Source organism: Plectropomus leopardus, chromosome 21 (assembly GCF_008729295.1).
Source record: "Plectropomus leopardus isolate mb chromosome 21, YSFRI_Pleo_2.0, whole genome shotgun sequence".
Classification (NCBI taxonomy): Eukaryota; Metazoa; Chordata; class Actinopteri; order Perciformes; family Serranidae; genus Plectropomus; species Plectropomus leopardus.
In genome coordinates, this window is record NC_056483.1 from 24,788,253 (window position 1) to 24,807,066 (window position 18,814).

Sequence of the window (18,814 nt, forward strand, 5' to 3'; positions counted from 1 at the left end):
GTTTCTTTGGTTGTCCTTAAAAATTGCTAGCACCGTAATACCAGGTATTTAGACACAAACATTACCAGCTCCTCCATGTTGTCTTCTTTTTGTTGCTTTCCAGATGCCTGCTAATTGATTGGCTGGGCAGATAACCGCCGGAAGTTCAACATGGTGAACTTAGCACAGCAGTTCAGAATCTGTGTGCATGCGTATGAGTGGCAACTGCTTCATACCCTTACCACCGTGTTAAAATCTGCTTCCACTCTGTCACCTTCCCCTAACTAAAATGACACGGGGTGGTGTGAAGGCCCCTCAAAATAAGGATAGAAACACAAAAGCTAACACATATTTGACGGCATGTGTTTTGGTATTTTAAATCTCATAGTTTAGCTGATGCTTAACAGTTCATCCATCCATCTTCATCTGCTAATCCGGGGCTGTGTCACAGGGGCAGCAGGCTGAACAAAGTATTCCAGATATCCCTCTCCCCAGCAATGTTTTCTAGTTCTTCCTGGGGTATCTCAGGGTGTTCCCTCTTCAGATGAGACACAAACTCTCTCCCTTTGTACTAAGCTTGACTAAACACATCCCAGTACACACAGATAAAACTGAAATGCATTTTCTCTCGTCTGAATCTGGGGAAGACAGCAAACAAGAATACAATTCTAGAACAGGGGTACTCAACTTTCTTTGCCTGGGGGCCACTTTTGCGAAGTGACAGGAGGCCAGGGACCAGTTGCAGCAGCACCATACATGTTTCAAGTATTTTAGGACATTTCTTGAATTTTTGTGCGTTTCTAGGATTTAAGGAACGTTATAGGATTTTAAGACATTTCTACAATTTCAAGACTTTTCTAAAATTTTAGGATCTTTCTAGGATTTTAGAATATTTATCAGAGTTTTGGGACATTTCTAGGATTTGAGGACATTTCTAGGATTTAGGGATGTGTCTAGGATTTTAGCACATCTCTAAGATTTAAGGACATCTATAGGATTTGAGGACATTTTTTAGATCTTAGGGACATTTCCAGGATTTAAAGCAGTTTCTAGGATATTAGCATGTCTCTAGGATTTTAGGACAATGGGGGCTTAGCTAAAACCACTGTTTGGGGGTGTGGAGGATCCTCATCTGGCACTTTTTGTTTTTTGTACTATTTTGATGCTGTTTCATGCAGTCTGGCACCTTATGTATATTAAAAGTACAAAAACATTTCCCACTGTGAATCACTTTTTATTTATTGTGAATTTGCCAACGGACACCCTATCAAGAGCAACATTTGGCTCACGGGTAGTAAGTTGAGTATCGCTGCTCAAGAATGTTTCTTTAAAATGCGACAGCTCCATGCCCAACAGTGTTTTGTGTAAAGCTGAATACAGTGTTTCTTGATTGTAATATGTTCAGGCCATCTCATAGACAACTAATATACAAGAAATGTGACTCAAATATACAAAATATGTATACATCAAAATGAACTGCATCATATTTATCATGTGGAATAGTCATTTATGGATAAATTGAACTAAAAAAGCTAACCAGCTTGAAGAACAATTATTCTTTCGTGTTATACTGAGCTACATGACAGACAAGAGGAAAAATAGTGCAACAACAAAACGTGTAGCCCATCTGATGATCAAAGTCATGGTTGTACTGTGAGATGGAACCACAGAGACTGTCTTTCCCCAGAGTGTCTCCATGTCTGTTGGATACTGAAGACGCAGGCCATGGAGAAATCCTTTCTCTGACAAAAGGGGGAGGAAAAATCTCGACTGTATATTTGCTTACATCACTTTAACCTGATTTGACACAGCAGAAAACATCAGACGTGAGAGGAGAAGAGAACCAATCAAGTCTAACTGATAAATGCATATAATAAAAATCTCAGTTTTGGCCTGTGAGTCACGCTGACCTTTGTATTTTTAAGCTTCCATACGGATAAAAGTTGCATTCTTTTGACAATTGACTGTTGAGGCTGTTTGCTCTTTTCGCCACGTCTATTTATCCTGTAAGGTGTTGGACTATTTAATCTCATACCTCACACCCGAACACCTTCATCACTGACCACAAAAAAACGAGTAGGAGAGATAAAAAGGAAAGAGAGAGGGAGGTGGTGATTGTCTGGTGCGGCTTAGAAACCTTTGACAGTTTTGTTAGAGTAAAGAGCATTAGTGTTTTCATTGGTTGGAGTTGGCTGTATATACTGTATATTGTACACATACACAGATATACACAGTTGTACAGAACACACACTCTGAACCCTTATAGAGATGTCAGTAATAGTATATGACATATGAATACAAAGACATAAAGTTTTGCAATTTTCCTAATTTGCTACTTTGACGTGAGCCCATATTTAGCAAAGTTCTAAGAATCATACTTCAGGTGTTACGTAGATTGATCAAATGTTGCAAATTGGGGGACTTGAAAGAAACATATTGCAAGAGTTCCTCACTGCCTAATAAACACCATGTCTTTTAAACTCCACAGCAGTTTCACTGGCATGAATAGACCTTTCTTACATTAAGCACTCAGCCGACTAAATTAGTTTTCACCATTATGATTATAATTTATAAGAACACAAAAACACTAAGGCTGTTTTTTCGAAGATACAGTTAAATATCTCTGCAGGTCAATGCCGAAACGGTGTAGCTTTAAGAAACATGTTACAGTCTTAACAACAAGCATCTTCTGCGTGAATAAATAAAAATAAAGAAGAAAAATAAAGTAAACTGGGATTTGTTTTTAACAAAAGAAAACCAAACTGGTTCTACGGACATTCTGCTGCTGGTACACCTTGTACATTTGAGAAAACATCAAAAAAAGAACCTAGAAAAACAAACCAAGAGGACTAAAAGGTGACTAAAAGAGACAGTAATCTGAGCTTTAAGTTGGTGAAGATTCCTTCAAGGACCACGATGTACACATCATGGCCAGAGAAGACTGATGGTTTAAAAGAGGAATAAAAGAAGCCATCTACGTCAAACTGGAACAACCATTGTTAAAAGAGGAAGTGGACAATGACGCCACTTGTAACCCACCTACAATGCAGTCCTGAGTTTCCTTTTCAGACAGCTAACACCCAATCACACCTCCACAGTGACATAAATCTAACTAGGGTTTTAGATTCCCATCCAACCCCGATGACCCACATGATGGCTTGGTGAGTCAGCCACTCATGTGACACTACCTATTGTGAAACCCAGAGCTCATATGTGACCTTGATGACTCTGTGAGAGTCCACACCCACACAGGGTTTAAAGCCTGCAAATCTCGACCAGTGACTTAGAATTAAGGATGCCACTCGTATCAGCAGTGAAACTTCTTCAAGAAACTTAAGAAAGTCCATTTGCCTACAATATAGCACTGTGAAATTCCAGCTTTAGTACCCTTACAATACAGGAAGCAGCTCAGTGAAGTTCAGCCGGCTTTTGAAATAGGGTGGCACAGGAGGCTGAGAGGAACCGCCTAGGTATAGTTTGGAAAGAACCTATCTGGTGAGCTAAATGATTACTGCTCACAACTAGCCAGCCACTATAACCCAGAAAGCTAAATGACAGGCAACAAGCCAACTAGTTCAGTGGCTAACAAGACAAAAAGCTCTTCAAGAGAAATATTACAACTGTACATTCCTGTCTCGTGACCATGCTTCTTTTGTAGCAGATCAGATTTATATAAAGAGAACAGTCCAGCCCAGGCATTGTATTTTTTGCATTTTTAAATGTAATATATATTCCGTTTTTTATGTATCATATTAACATTTCTGAAGTGACTTGGTGTATGAGCTGACTTTGTCATCAGTAGGGGATGTTGGACCTTGACTCCTAGGTGAGATAAACTGTATATGAAGATGGAAGACTCATCCCCACTCACCCCCCCCACTATGCTTGAGTAAAGCTAAATTATCCCAGATATATTTGCTGCCATCTTGTACTGGTGATGTCAATGAGAGCCAGAGCCTGTGCAGAAGCGATATCCATTGTGGGGAGTTCCTGCCAAAACACCCGCCTGATTGCAAGCAGCCCCAATGAATGCGAGCACATGGATTGGATGTCACAGCTGTCAATCATGGCTGAAAATAATAAAATGTAAACAGGTTACTTATGTAAAAAATCACCCCCTGTACAGTTGTCATGAATGCTGAAAATAGCTACAAAGACCAGACTGTAAACATGTTTATATCTGCTGTAAAGTTGGGCATTTTAACATAAGGACTGACTGTTTTGGAGCCAGCCTGCAGTTTTTGGCACATCTGCCTTTACTTCATTTTTCAGCCTTGGTGGCCCCCTCTTGGTTATAACGTATATGATCCATAGTAATGTACAATTGTAACATATCTGTGGTCTGCAGAAATGTATGATGACAAAATTTATTCTGGTGACTGGGTTACAGAGAATCCTAGCTCACATTTGTTTGGCCTCCACAAGTAACAGTAGGATGCAATTCGAAAAACTCAAAGTGCTCCCAACGGCCGTGTTGTTGGTGTCTGACTGTGTATGAATATCTAAGAACTGAGTAGAGGGTGGCATCTTGTATGGTAGCCTCAGTCACCAATGTATGAGTGTGTGTAAATGTGTGTTAAGTTGTTATGTAGCGTTGAAGCACTTTTGAGCGGCTGCATGACAAGAAAAGCCATTTAACATTTACCAAAATGTCGCTATCATAAATGCTGGCCTGACCTTCTCATCATTTAATCTCCCTAGGAATGAAAAAAAAGTGGTGTTAGTGGTATAACATATTGTCAAAAACATTTTCCTGACAAGAGCAGGGACAGCAAGTGAGAGACAGACTACCTAATTTTCTATTATACAGTGTGCATCATTTCATGTTTGTACATCATAACCACTGCTCTCAGTTTTTGGATCAATGCATCAAGGAACCTATGATGCTACTTTTAAGTAACTTGAAGCCTTCTGGATTCTCAATCTCAAGAGTATTTTACATCAAAAGACATAAAATGAATAGCTTTCATTCTTACGTATGTAAGTAAGTAATGTTTTTAGTTTCACTTTCATGTAAGTCCAAAATTTCACATGAATTTCTTTGATAAATATGGGCCCATCTGTTGCTGTCATATTTCCACAGCAGTCCTCTGAATGTTATAAGGATGATGTGCTAACAGCAAAAACAAAACTCTAGCGAGAGGGGTTTCCTCTTTTTTTTTTTTACACACAGAACAAAAGCATGGGAACATGATTGACCTTGGCAGAGTTGAGATGGTGCAGTCCAAGTCTTCACCTGTTCTTCTAGTGTCCCACAGCGTACAACAAGTCCGCTCCAGGTCTCAACAAGCTTCATTTGGGAGACAGGAGTCAAATAAGAATTCAGAATAAGTGCATAGATGGAGAAAGCAGAAGCAACCTGTCCCGCTGGGTTAGCGACTCTTCTTTCTTTCTTTTTATTTCCTTGAATACACAAAGCTGCAAATGACAACAGGGGCCTGATAAAGACAACACAGACCAACATACCGCAGAACACACACACACACACACACACAGACACACACAGAATGGGCTTTAGCGCTGCGCTCCGGTTAACTGGATTGGACGGTGAAGAGTGTGGATGTCCAATGGGTCTGCCACACGGCCGACTCCACGTCATGTGACCTCAGCGAAGGCGATGTGATTCTGCAGAAATAAGCGAAAACACAAGATACAAATCAGGACATTCAAAATAAGCTATTCAGGTTGGTCTTGGTCTGAGTTTTTATGGTCTCATGATGTTGTAGATTTATGTGACTTATTGAGTTGAGCCACAAATGTATCTGTGAGGGAAGAATCCAAATAACAGAATCATTTAAGGTGGTTTCCAAAACAGAAAGAAAGAGGTTTCCAATCTGGAATGGTCAAAGGCAAACTCTGGCCCAATCCCAATTCTCTCCTTTGGCCCAAGCCTAGTGTTGGAGTGCCCTCCACTGAGTAGTGGCTCTTCAAAACAACCAAAAGGGTTAGGGTTTGAAATCTTTAACTAGGAAATGGGATGCCAGTATGCCATCAACAGCAGACAATGGTGCATATGTTAGTTAGCACCTAATTAGTTAGCTAACACTGATGAGCAAACAGTTAAAATGGTTTGCTTAAAGTAACTCATAAATGGTTCAAATAGCTAACACTGATGGATATGCTTGTTTACATTTGGACTGCTGTAGTTCTCAAAGAATTCTGGGATTTTTGCTCTACCATTCCATTTGGAGTATGTATCTTAAAACACTCTGTTTAGGGGCCACCTGGATGGCTGATCACTATCCCTCTGTCCCCAAAAGAAATGAGACACCCTACCCAATGCAGCAGCACTAAAAACGGAGTGGTAGGGCTAAGGGATTGAATTGGGATTGGGCCTTTGTCACTGTTGCTATCTGGGTCATGTTAACTCTGAACCCATGGCTGTAGAGATTTAGTAGCGACATGTACAAGTTTACCAAAATATAGATTTTGATACAGCTGGTCATAATGGGCAATATATGAAGACATTCGCAAATTAATGCCCCTGACTCATTTGCAAGCAGAGATTTTTCACATTTGGCACACACATTTCTGTGTTGGTCTTCTTGGGATTAATATAAAAAGTTTTGCTGTTTTCAGGAATTCTAGTCCTATAGTAAAGTTCAGCTTGGCCATTGCTCTTGAGATTTGTCTGAAGCACAGAGCTGAAATAGAATTCCTTGTTGCGGAGGGAGAGACCCTACATACACCCCCCAAAAAACTAGGAAATCTGTACAAGGATGATGCCACTGACTACAACAATGTGCAAAGATGGGTAAAGCATATGAAAGGTCCCAGTGATTATTCTTCCAAGAAAGGTGAGATCTCTCTGATGGTGTTGATGGAGCAGAGTGCAGGAGTAAAGTGTTGCGGTCCTCCATCTGGGGATCCAGTGGGCACACACCTTCAAATAATTAAGTGATTCCACAACATTATGAGCACTGCCTCTGCTTGCATCAAGTGCTCGAGCTAACTCATCAATGGTGATGCACCTATCAGCTTTGATCAGAATATCGGTTTGTGCCGTGTACAGCATTGACAGCTGTACATGCCCACCTCTTCACTGCTTTTTACAAGCTCTACCCATCTTTTCACATTGCGGTAGTCATCCTTAAAAATTTTCCAGTCTTTTGTGGGTGTTTGTAGGGGTCTCTCCCTTTGCAACAAGGAATTCTATGGCAGCTTTTTGCTCCATGTTGAACTTGTTGAACCCACTTATCTGTGGCCGGGTCGCAGTGGCAACAGGCTTAACAGGGTATTCCAGATGTTCCTCTCCCCAGCAACACTTTCCAGCTCCTTCTGGGGGATCCCAAGGCGTTCCCAAGCCAGATGTGATAAATTATCCCTCTAGAATGTTCTGGATCTGTCCTGGGGCCTCCTACCACTTGGATATGCCTGGAATACCTCTAACAGGAGGCACCCAAGAGGCATTCTGAAACCACCTCAACTGTTCTCTTTCAACACGAAGGAGCAGTTGCTCTACTCTGAGTCCCCCTCCCCCCCCAGGTGTCTGAGCTCCTCACCCTATCCATACAGAAATATGTGTACCAGATTTGAAATCTGACAAAAACCTCTGCTTGCAACTGAGTTGAGGGCATTACCTTTTGAACACCCCTTGTTGGAGATGGCAAGTACAATGTTAGCATGTCCCACATAGTCTCAACAGAAACATAAACACAGCAGGTGGAAATATACCAGAATTTTCCTTAAGGCTAAGAACCTCCAAAACACACCATCACAGCACTTTAATCATTTTCATTAAATCCTAAAGATATGTGAAATTATTTCAACCGACAGACACCAAGGCCTGATTAGAAAACATCACAGCATGCAAAACAATGACAGTAAGATGCCGCAGCAGGGGATGGTTGTTCATGGAGGCCAGAGGCTTTGATTTTCTAATCCAATCTCAGAGTGGGTTCGGCTGTGGAGCGAGAGAAGAGGAGGAGGGAGTGGTACAGCTGCTTCCTCGAGTAGTTACAGTGCTAAGAAGAGGAGACAATGTCCTTTTGAGACGGTCCTTTACAGAAAAATGTCAGCACTGGTTGTTCATTCAAACATCCTTGTGTATGGTTGGATATTGGGATATCAACAATCAGTTGTCCTTTTTACATAGAGATTGGACTAAGGTCAGATTTTACAAACAACAGCATCATCAAGCTGCTCAAGTGTGTAATTATAGGCAGCATGTCAGCATTGTGGAAGTGCAGTGACATTTAACGCAACAGCGCCGGCCTCTAGTGTGACATAACCTACACATCCACAGCTCTTTCTAAACAATAACAATGGCTTAACATGGCAATAACAATTATTTAGAGTCCCTGTTATATTCTTAAAGGTGAGGCAAGTCTGTCCCCCCATTCCATTAAAGTATTTTTAATGCAGAATGGAGAGGTGGCATACATACAATATTTCCGCCTTTAACAGGCAATGTAAAAGTACCATGAATTTGGGGCATAAAATTATGACAAAATGTGGGACTGTTATGCACAAATCAGCAAAGACAATATAAGGACAATAGTGCTTTGAAACAACACTAAACTGGGGCGGCCTCTAGCTCACCTGCTAGAGTGTGCACCCCAGTGGCCCTGCGTGTCATTTCCCCTCTCTCCCCCACATTCCTGTCATTCTACAGCTGTCCTATCAATAAAGGGAAAAATCCCCCAAAAATAATCTTAAAATAAAAAAAAGAAACAACACTAAATAGGTTGCTCTCACAAACTATGTGTACAAAGGTGTATTAATGCACATAAATGTGTACATATCCCACATATTTTAAAAGGATACCATCACATGACCAGTTCTTTGACGGGTGTAAACACAGAAACAGTTCAGGTTGGTGTGGTGGTAGGTCGCAAAAATCGAGACTTTCCACCAATGACTAGAGTTCAGAACCATATGAACTTTGAGTTCTTTTAAGGTACATCCTCACCCTGTTTCTTTTCTTAAACATAATTACAGTAACTATTATTGCCTTTACCTAACCTCCATAACTGTAGGTACAACTGTACTTTAAGGATATAATGTGATGTGTGGGGAACTAATTCAAAGGATATCATATTAACTGTTGTGTGTGCATTTTTGTAGGATATCGTTTGAACCATTCTGAGAATAAGGTGCATTTGTTGCTTGTGAAGCCATTATGCCAAATCTTGCTTGGTTCAGATTGTGTCTCTGAAAATCCCTACCCCTCTATTCCAAAAAGAATCAGGACACCCTACCGCTAGATGTGAATGTGCAAAATGGAGGAGTGAAGGCTAAGTGGTAGAGACCAGGGGGTGTATTGGCAATGTAACCATTAGGTGGATACTGGAGAACATCTGCAGAGAGACGAGCTGCATTCGATTCCATTATTTAAGTGTCACTTAGTGTCATTTTAATTCAAGTTCTATCTCAGTTTTGACCACTATGAGCCTTTCAACTTTGATTTCAACAATTTAATTTATAGTTTTTGGTCCAACTGACTTGTGTAGTTCACAGATGTCTCCTTGCACAGTGCTGTGTCACATGGGTCATATCAATTTAAAGAGAAGTGATGCTGAGTGACTACGTGTGAGTGAGCGTGTACAGGTTAATATTTCTCACAATCTCTCACTTCGTCATTTTCTCAGATGAGGCTGTCTGAAATGATGTGCTGCTGTTTCAGCCAGCGTGCTGACATCCAGCAGATGTGTGAGAAGAGCATCTCATTACTAGCTGCTTATTTTTATTCCTGTCTTTACACACCAAGTCTATATTTGCAGCGATGTGTAACTGGAAACATGACTGATTGCAGAGCACTCTTGCTTTACTGGCATATGCCAATTAAATGAAGATGCCAGAGTGGTACCCCATTTTTTTTAAAGCAAGTACTCCAATGCTTGAACTCAAGTGATACTTTGACTTGCACACCTTCACTTTTATTGGAGTAATATTCAACCATGAGTATCTATTCGATGCAGCACTACTTCCACCCTCAATAGTAACGAACAGTCGCTATCCCTATCCACCAAAGGGATAGGGACCAAAGTGTGGCAACATGGAGCACGCGCAGAATGCCGAGTCCAGTTAAAATCCGACTAACATGTTTACATGAAGAAGAGCTCATTTTCACAGTCACATTATCTGGGTGTGTTAGTCCAATTTAGAGAAATTTGATTTAGTCGGATATCAGTCACACTAATGGAATAATTCCACACACCTGGTGCATACTTTCAGTCCTTATCAATCTCAGTAATGTTGTATTTTTTTTTTTTTTTTGACTAGCACTCTTCCCAAAATGCCCCACTTTTTAATCTGAACACTGGAACCACGACTGTGTGTGTGTGTGTGTGTGTGTGTGTGTGTGTGTGTGACAACAAGTCTAGTGTACATGAGGGCTAATGCAGCATCAACAGGGAAAATCAAATGACTGACCTCCTCTCCTGTTGTGTAACACATACTCCCTGATGCTGTTACTCATGGTGGTTGAGTTGTGTTAAAATAAGCCCATCCTGCAGTATGTTGAGTTTGCAGGTTAAAGCTGATGATTTGTCTCCCGTTTCTTTTGTCTGAGGAGAGATATTAGCATTGCTATTGGAGGAAATAAATCAAACCTGGCAGTTTTCTTCTGTTGTGTTTCTGGTAGAACAGCCAATTATTCAACCTCCTAAATGAGAAATTGTGATGTCCTCCTGGGCGTTTTAATCTGTTCAATTTGCTATAAAGCAGATTTGGTGCTAAAATCTGATCAGACGATTAATGCACTTCATTCATTTTTCTCTCAGGGAGCTCATACTTATCTGGTGATAAATGGATGGGTAATGCTGTCTCCTAGCTGGATTCAGCATTCGATTCCACCACATAAGAAAAAGTAACAAAATAAAAGCGTGGGATTCATTTTCCCCTGCTCAGAGGTTCCTTCCTGCCCTGGCATTTTGTTCACTGTGGCTTGTTTAGCTTTCAGGCTTCTTTAGGCTGAGCTATTTTTAGAGCAGGCAATTTTCCACCGAGCCTGCCATCGCCGAGGTGAGAGTGTGAGATTTTCTTTTCTTTGTCAGACAACGGAGCGCCGCTCTCTCAGCAGGAGGCTGTGAATTGAATCATCAGATAGGAGTCTTGTATTTTTTACGTTTCGCTGCTAAATGTGTATCTTGTTAGAGGAAGCGGAAAGACAACACAGCGGGCTGCAGTAAACGGAAACACTGCTGGTGCATCTGGCATTATGAATTGTGGAGAAACAAAGATTTCACTCAGAGGCAAAGACAAAGGAGGGAAAGCACTTCAACCACACATGCCAAATACTCTGGACAGTGTTTAGTTAGGCTGCATCTGCCTCATTCTCTCTTCAGCTCCAATGGAATCAAAGTGGTTTGGTCACTGAGGACCAAGATGGCTCCCAGCCCAACAGATGGACAATCAGTGGGCCAATGGAACATGCTTTGACCCATATATATATAGATAAGTGCAATGGAAATACCACATTTGCTCTGATTTTGGTCAGTCATGGAAAAACTCACCAAAGAACAGTAATAGCTGAGATCTGGGAACATGGTGACATCATAAACCCTTAAATGGGCAGGCACACATAATTTTTTTGTAAAATGTGTTATTTGCTATTGTCTAAAGTATCTAGTTAGCTAGAATAACAGAATTTGATAATTATTTTCGTTTCCATGTTACAAATTGTATTCCCAAAGTGCATTGCCGATTTAGGGTTTTTGAGTAGACACACATATTTCACACCATAACTATCTGTATTGTTGTTGTTCACAAATTCCTGTCCACTGTTCTTAGGTTGAAACTTTAAACCCTTAACCTGGCCAGGACTCCCTTGGAAAAGAGGTTCTGAATCTCAATGGTACTATTCCTGGTTAAATAAATTTAAAAAAACAAAACATTAAAATGTATTTAAAATGATGATCTGGTTTCAGTCAGCTTGGTTAAATGTGTGTTAACCTGTTCTTATTTCCTGTAGAATAAAGCTTTCCGAGGCACTCAGAGTGAACACTTGTTGTGTATTATCTTCTGCCATGTGGTGCTTAATCTGCACGTCTGTGGCCTCACACTGTTCTCACACTCTGAGACAACTTCCCCATAAGTCCCTGTAATGACAGCATACTGTATGTCTCAAAATGATGCAGTCCAGGGAAAAGAACAGATGCATCTTTCTATTCAGACAGGATTGAGTCAGGAGCAGATTATGAAACCATATCAGTCAGTTGTATCAGTCAAATTTAAATGTGGAATAAAGAGAAAGGTAGAGTGGAGATGTGCCCAGAGATTTGGCAGAGACCAGGTTTGAAACCACTGCACACTTTGTTGCCTTTTCTTTCTGAGGCGCTGGAACCAGTGGAGACCCTGCAGCCAGTCCAGGAAGGCCAGGATGCGCTCCTTAATGTAGAAAGACTCCTCATCCTCACTATCCGTCTCCTACAGCAGCAGCATGTTTGGAGGTGTGTCATTAATATTAGGCAGTAGGCAAGTTTCCATTAACCCTTAAAATTGAATATAAATGTAATAAAAAATTTAGAACATAAAATAAGCCTAATGGAAACACATCAATTTCGAAAAAAGTTTTTATGCTCCTATGAGGTGGTATTTCAGTAGATTCAAAAAAGCCATATTTCACAAAACTGCAATAGAAACACCTTTTTGTGTCTTCGAGGTCACATGATGCTATGGCTATGTGCTTGTCGGCAGGAATTGGCTCCCTTGAGTATGATGCAACAGGAGCTACAAGTTGAGCCAAAGTTTTGAATCCATAATCCTCTGTGAAATCATGGATCACCTCGCCTTTCCATTATGGCTCCATAACTCACCTACGTGGCCTTGGATTGGGAATAATGACGGCTAGTGTGGTGGCTGCAACAGAAATAAAGCTGGTAATGTTTTGAACATCCATCACCATGCTTCTTGGAATGTTATCGCCAGAGGAGAAGTTGCAGAACATCACTCAGTGGAAAAGCAGTCATCTCACAGTTGTGTTAATCAACATTTCCAAAATATCGCTCAGATTTTGCACAAATATGTAGTGGAAACCAGCCCACTGCTACCTGTTACCTGTATTATTAGAACTAATAGTTGATAATAAGCCCAAAACAATAATAGAGCAAAAGATGAGCAAAAGCTGTAATTTAGAAACATGAGTTTGCAGTTTATCTACACATTATGTCAATGCAAACACAAATGCACACTTTCTACCAGGATCAGTCGTGGTATTTTCTCTACATATATCGGTGAAGTAATGGCATTTTAAAAGAATTGTTCAATCAGTTAGTCACTAGCTCTCACTTGTGATAGGATGGAAACAGTATTACAGCTAACAACTGTTTCAGTTCTAAAGTGATCAACTATTTTTAATCGGTTTTGTGTTCAGGTCATCCCTGTTTCTCAAATGTTTCTTCCAATCCCTGCTATGCTAAATCTACTTGTGAGTTTTTGTTAATATTGAGACCGTAAGTCAATCAACTGATGTATAATGTAACCAGTTCTTTTCAGTGTTCTGATCTGACAGGTGAAAGCACCCATGGTGTGTTGAGCTGAGAACACTGACACCAGCATGTGTCATACGCTGAGTGACTGGAGCTGACACCTGTCATTTTACATTCAGCTGGAGTTAACCTTCCCAGGTGCTGCCAAATCAAATGTCAGGACTTTGGGTTTCACTGCAGATTTTATTAGTCCTACGTAACAATGACTCTTGCAAAACAGACATACATTCTACCAATCTGCTTTGCCAAATATTGATAGTAGGACTCAGTGCTTTGACGCTAGAGATTTATGTCCTTAGTAACACATATTTCACGTATAACTGGATTTATTGCACGGCCAAAATTGTTTGATCTACTTGGTTCCTGGCTGGACTGCAGGCTGCAGGCATTTATATATGTAACCTACTCATTCATGGTAGAATCACAAAAAAACGAGGAAAAATTACGAAATAGGCAAAATCTCAGAAAGTCTACAGTATTAGCTGGTTGGACGCTCCACTTCTGAAATGCTCAGATTCTCTGGTGGCATATAGAGCCACGTGGAGGACGGTGCATAACAGGTTCGCAGACGTAATGTCAGGGACACGCTGCTGATGGAATCAGGTTGTTGTTCTTGTTTTTGAATGCTCTGGCACAGGGATATGACATTGTGAATCCTAATCTTATCTAAAAGCTCTGATTGGCTCAGTTTTTATAACTGAAAAAAACAGTCTTCAGACACCAGGACCCCATCATTGAAAACGTGGGCAGCTAATCAGGTCTAAGACTTGGCTACTAAAATATGGAAGCAATCTGAATCTGCAAAACATAACTGTGCGTGTTTGCATGAAAACTGTCAAACTTTAATGCTGAAAAATCGCAAGGCTGTCAGCTCCCATCACCCTCAAACCATTAGTGACTCTCTGAGAGTTCACAGTGACAGCCATGTTGGTCTAAAGCATAAAGCTAAAGCAGTATGAGTTCCCCTCATACACACATGCAGTATTCCTGCAGATGTGACTTTATATAGTGAGTGTGGGTGTGCAGAGCTACACTGACCTGTGAGGCGATGTACTTCTCCAGAGGACTCTCCATGCGGCCCATGTTCAGCATGGCTGTGTTGGGTCGCTGCTCCGCCGGCGACTCCTCGTTCAGCAGCAACTTGCCTTTGAAGTTATGGACCACACACACCACCTGCAACACACACAGCAGTTTGGAGAAACACATAAATAAAAAAAAAAGGACCTACAGCCTGGTGACAGACACACATTACAGTGACACAGTGTCTCCCAGCCGAACAGAGACAAAGAACAGAAATGTGTGTAACTGAATTTCAAGGACTGATAGAGACTCCTGATGGAGTGACTAACCCCAGTATGTGGGTCACATATGTGTGTGTTGACTCTCTCCCTTGGGGAGCTACTGTAGCTGTGATGGATGTGGCTGTTGCATGAGCTGCTCTAATAAGGAGCAAAATGTGGCTTTGAGGTTCCAAATGAAATAACAAATTTCAAGTTGGCTGAGCAGAGAAGAGATACACAGAAACTCTGAGGGCAGGAGTCCTCTGCACTCCATTCTGTCCTACAGAGCAGTGCAACCTGGGAACTCTGTATGGAGGATCATAAAGCTGCCGGCAAACTTGAATAAAGTCATTTAACACAGACACCCAATTATGTTTCTGTCCCATGAGCCAAAGACCAGACAGACAGTCCAACAGCAGCTAAACTGGGATGGAGGCGTTTCCTTCCGGTGCAGCCTTTACAGCAAAGAGTGTTTTGCACATGCTTTACCAAATATAAAGACAATATTTATATATATACACATTTTACTGAGAGGACCATGAACACAGCACGGGATTGAACCACTGATCTTCAGATTAGTGGACAGCCCACTCTCCCTCTGGGCTGCAGCAGCCCCCAAAGTTTTCACAGTCATAAACCTTTTATGTTTGCACAAACAGGGAATTTGTTTTGGCTTTTTGGTGCATAACACTAAATACAGTGCAAAAGCCACTTTTGTGATTTTGGTGATTCAGAAAGTTTTTCACCTTGGAGACCAAAGGGATTGATACTCTGCAGTTTGCTCTTGTTCTTGGCGGTGGCCGCAGCATACGAGATGATAATGGAAGAGGTGAGGACTGACTCACTCAGTATGTTTACATGCACAGTTTAGTGGAGCCACGGTTACAGCTCGATAAGGGTATTTAACTGGACTACTGTCCTTGTCCCAGTATACAAACAGCAGGGGAGAATCCATTTATTGACTGAAGAATGTCCAAATCCTCCACAGCAGGTGGAGATATCCTCCTTTCAGCTGGCTGCCGGTGTTGTGGGACTGTATTTTATTTTATTTTTTGGGGTGTGACTTTATTTTTATTTAAAATCAATATAAAATACAACCTTTTCAAGTTTTATGTCCCTCACCGATAAGCCAAAATTAAAAACACAAGTCCCTCAGTGCTTACATTTTTTTAAAGCCCTACCCGATTCACAGCAGCATATCCCCTCTCACAAAAAGCAAACAGTCCCTATCCCTAACCACTGAAGGAGGCCAGCGCAGCGACTAGAAACATGCACAGAATGCAGTCTAGTTAAAGTCTGAGTGAGGTGTTTACATGACGAAATAGCTCAACTTTCAGTTGCATATCTGCGTGTGTTAGTCCGATTTTGAGAAATTCAGTCAGACTAACACAATAATTTAACTTTTTCTAACATGATGCAAACATACTGACAGTAGTTATGTGTGTAACACAGATGAAATAGACTTGAAGTATGTGAGTACTGTTTGGGATGCGTTTATGCACATATACACACCTGTGTGTGATGAACAAATGAAAAATATCCAGGAGCACCACCTGTGTAGACATACTGAAAGTTCAATAATCACTCTTTTAGCTCTGTGTTTGGTCTCCACCTACTCCTGCGGGAAATATCCGTCCCTTTATGTCCACCAGCTGAAGTCTCTTAATGTGTTTGTCTGCTGTTTGGTCCTGTGTGGGGAGTGTGCGAGGGCTTATTAAAGCTTTTACTCTAAAAAAAATGCTGCTTGCTGTAAACGATGAGAGCTGTGAGGGAGGCTCAGTGTAAAGCAGATTCAGTCTCATTACAAAAGACAATAAAACAAGCCAGTACAAACAAAGAAAAAAGACACAATAAGATAAAGCTGCTAACATATAATGCTGCTTCATTAGACCTAATAGTTCAAGTAAATAAAGACCCAGATTGCACCAACTTGTGTATCGACAGGTGAGACATGTTTGCAGCCTCAGGCTCCTTTTAGGATCCTAAATGTTGGTATATATCCTGCTCTTAACCTGTCTCAGCTTTCCTGATTTTTTCTTCATTTTCTAAACTAAAGGGCCCCATCTATGAGTTTAATTTCCAAGACCTGAAATACATTGTTATGGACCAACCCCCTCTGCAGGCTCTTTATAGGCTTTACTGCTCCTATATATCAGCAGTGTGTTGTGCAGATAATTTGCACATATAAAACAGCATCCCTGCAAAGCCAGGAGAGGCCAATCTGCTCTCTGATTCATTGCTCACTCTGATAATGAGAGCTGTTTGTTTGAGGCGGCCATGTTTGAATGAGAGGAGAGGGGAGCAGAGGAGAGGAAGAGGTGGAGCAGATGATGAGAGGAGGATGGGAGAAAAGGAGATAAGAGGGGAGCAGAGGAGATAAGAGGAGATGAGAGGGGAGGAGGCTGTCAGTTTTTCTGGTATTAAAAGAAAGAGTGTTTTTGTGTTTTTCCTATCTGCATCCATCACTGTTGGCTCTGTAGTGTTTTTAACATTAAAGCAGCTCTGTGTGAAGAGGCTGAGGCCTTATCACACACCCTCTTTCTCTCTCTGTCAAAGCCCTGCAGCCACGGCGGAGAATGGAGCAGCTTTCCCCTGCACAAGGAAGAAAGAGGATGAGTAAAGGGGAAAAGGGAAAAGATTATCTGGTGCTGTTCTTTTCTTTCAGCTGCTGCTAGGAAACGTGCTTGTATCTGGGGCCCACTCATCATCACTGTGTGTGTGTGTGTGTGTGTGTGTTTCATGATAGCACAGCTGTGGGGGGAGACAAGTTATGATGCACAGTGTTTGAGGAGAGAGCGCAGGCCTGTGTTCTCTCTGCACGTGCTGCCACGCAGCAACACACACACACACACACACACACACACACACACACACACACACACACACAATGCAATTAGTTTTACAACATGGTGTTGTGCAGACTTCAGCTGAACTCTGCAACCTCCTTACATGCTGGACATTTAAACTCTGTCATCTTACCTCAAATTTGGTTATTATTCAACATTTTTGAAGATTGGCATTCAAAACAGTATGACTTCAGTTTGCTGGGGTGGATAATTTAGTATTTAATATCAGTCATTTCTTTGTCACATAAAATCATACAAGATACTCCTGCAGTCAAATGTGATCCCATCAACTCCTTCAACATTTAGTCATTTAGTCCATTTTCGAGTCTTCTTACATTGATGGCAGCTGTTTTGTAAGTGCATTGTAAAATCTGACAAGCTGATCTAACTTAAAATAATCTTGGAAATAACATTCTACAGTAAAAGGCATACGAATATAATTGCTTTTTTAATGCTGCTTGCAGGCAGAAGATTATTATTACACTGGACACCAAAAACCTTTGTGCCTTTGTGGTTGAGTGGCCATATGCGATTCATGCAGTTAGAGAAGATAAAATACTCACTTAGACAGTCTAGAGACAAATTCTGGTATTGACATACAGAGATAAACTTCCAGCTCAGCCTGATACCACCTGGCAGTCATGTCTAATGTGGGATATTTGTCCATGCAAACCACAGTATATTGTCTAAGTAATAATACTGTTTGTATTATTATTCATTCATTCGTTTATTCATCTATCTTTCTTTTAATTCTGATTTTGTTTTCTCATCTCAGTGTTTGTGTTTATGTCTGTGAATGGCTTAGATGCTCTGCTTCTCTTCACATGCCACTCCTTATGCTAACGATGCTTATGGATCTTTGCCTGTAATAGATGTACATTGTATTTTATTATGTACACTCTCTAGCAGGCATAATGACAAGAGTAATGAATAAAAATAAACAAAAAAAGTACGACCAAAAATAGCTAAATCAATATACCAGTAAAAGTGGAAACACCTAAGTTAAAACCAATTAAATTATGATGTGTGTGTGTATTTATACAGATTGATTTGTTATTCTTTTTTGTATTAATTCCTGTTTGAGTTGATCAAGGTGTGTATGGTGTATACGTATATGTGTATGTAGGTGTATGTATGTATGTATGTATGCATATGCATATGTATGTGTGTATGTATATATGCATGCATGTGGGTGTGTGTATATATATGTATATGTGCATATATATGTATGTGTTTGTATACGAGTATGTATGTATGTATATATATGCATATATTTACT

At 40.7% G+C, this 18,814-nt stretch overlaps 1 protein-coding gene across 1 annotated transcript in view; it reads right to left on the reverse strand.

Annotated features, from left to right (window-relative positions):
• Nucleotides 1-4,976: 4,976 nt before the first annotated feature.
• Nucleotides 4,977-18,814, reverse strand: part of LOC121960829 (phospholipid phosphatase-related protein type 5-like) — a 165,536-nt gene continuing 151,698 nt past the window's right edge. The window contains exons 6-7 of the mRNA XM_042510702.1: nt 14,448-14,582; nt 4,977-5,604 (exon numbers count right to left, since the gene is read on the reverse strand). Of these exons, the coding sequence (XP_042366636.1) occupies nt 5,575-5,604; nt 14,448-14,582 (165 nt within the window). The 3' untranslated portion in view covers nt 4,977-5,574. The remainder of the gene's footprint in view (nt 5,605-14,447; nt 14,583-18,814) is intronic.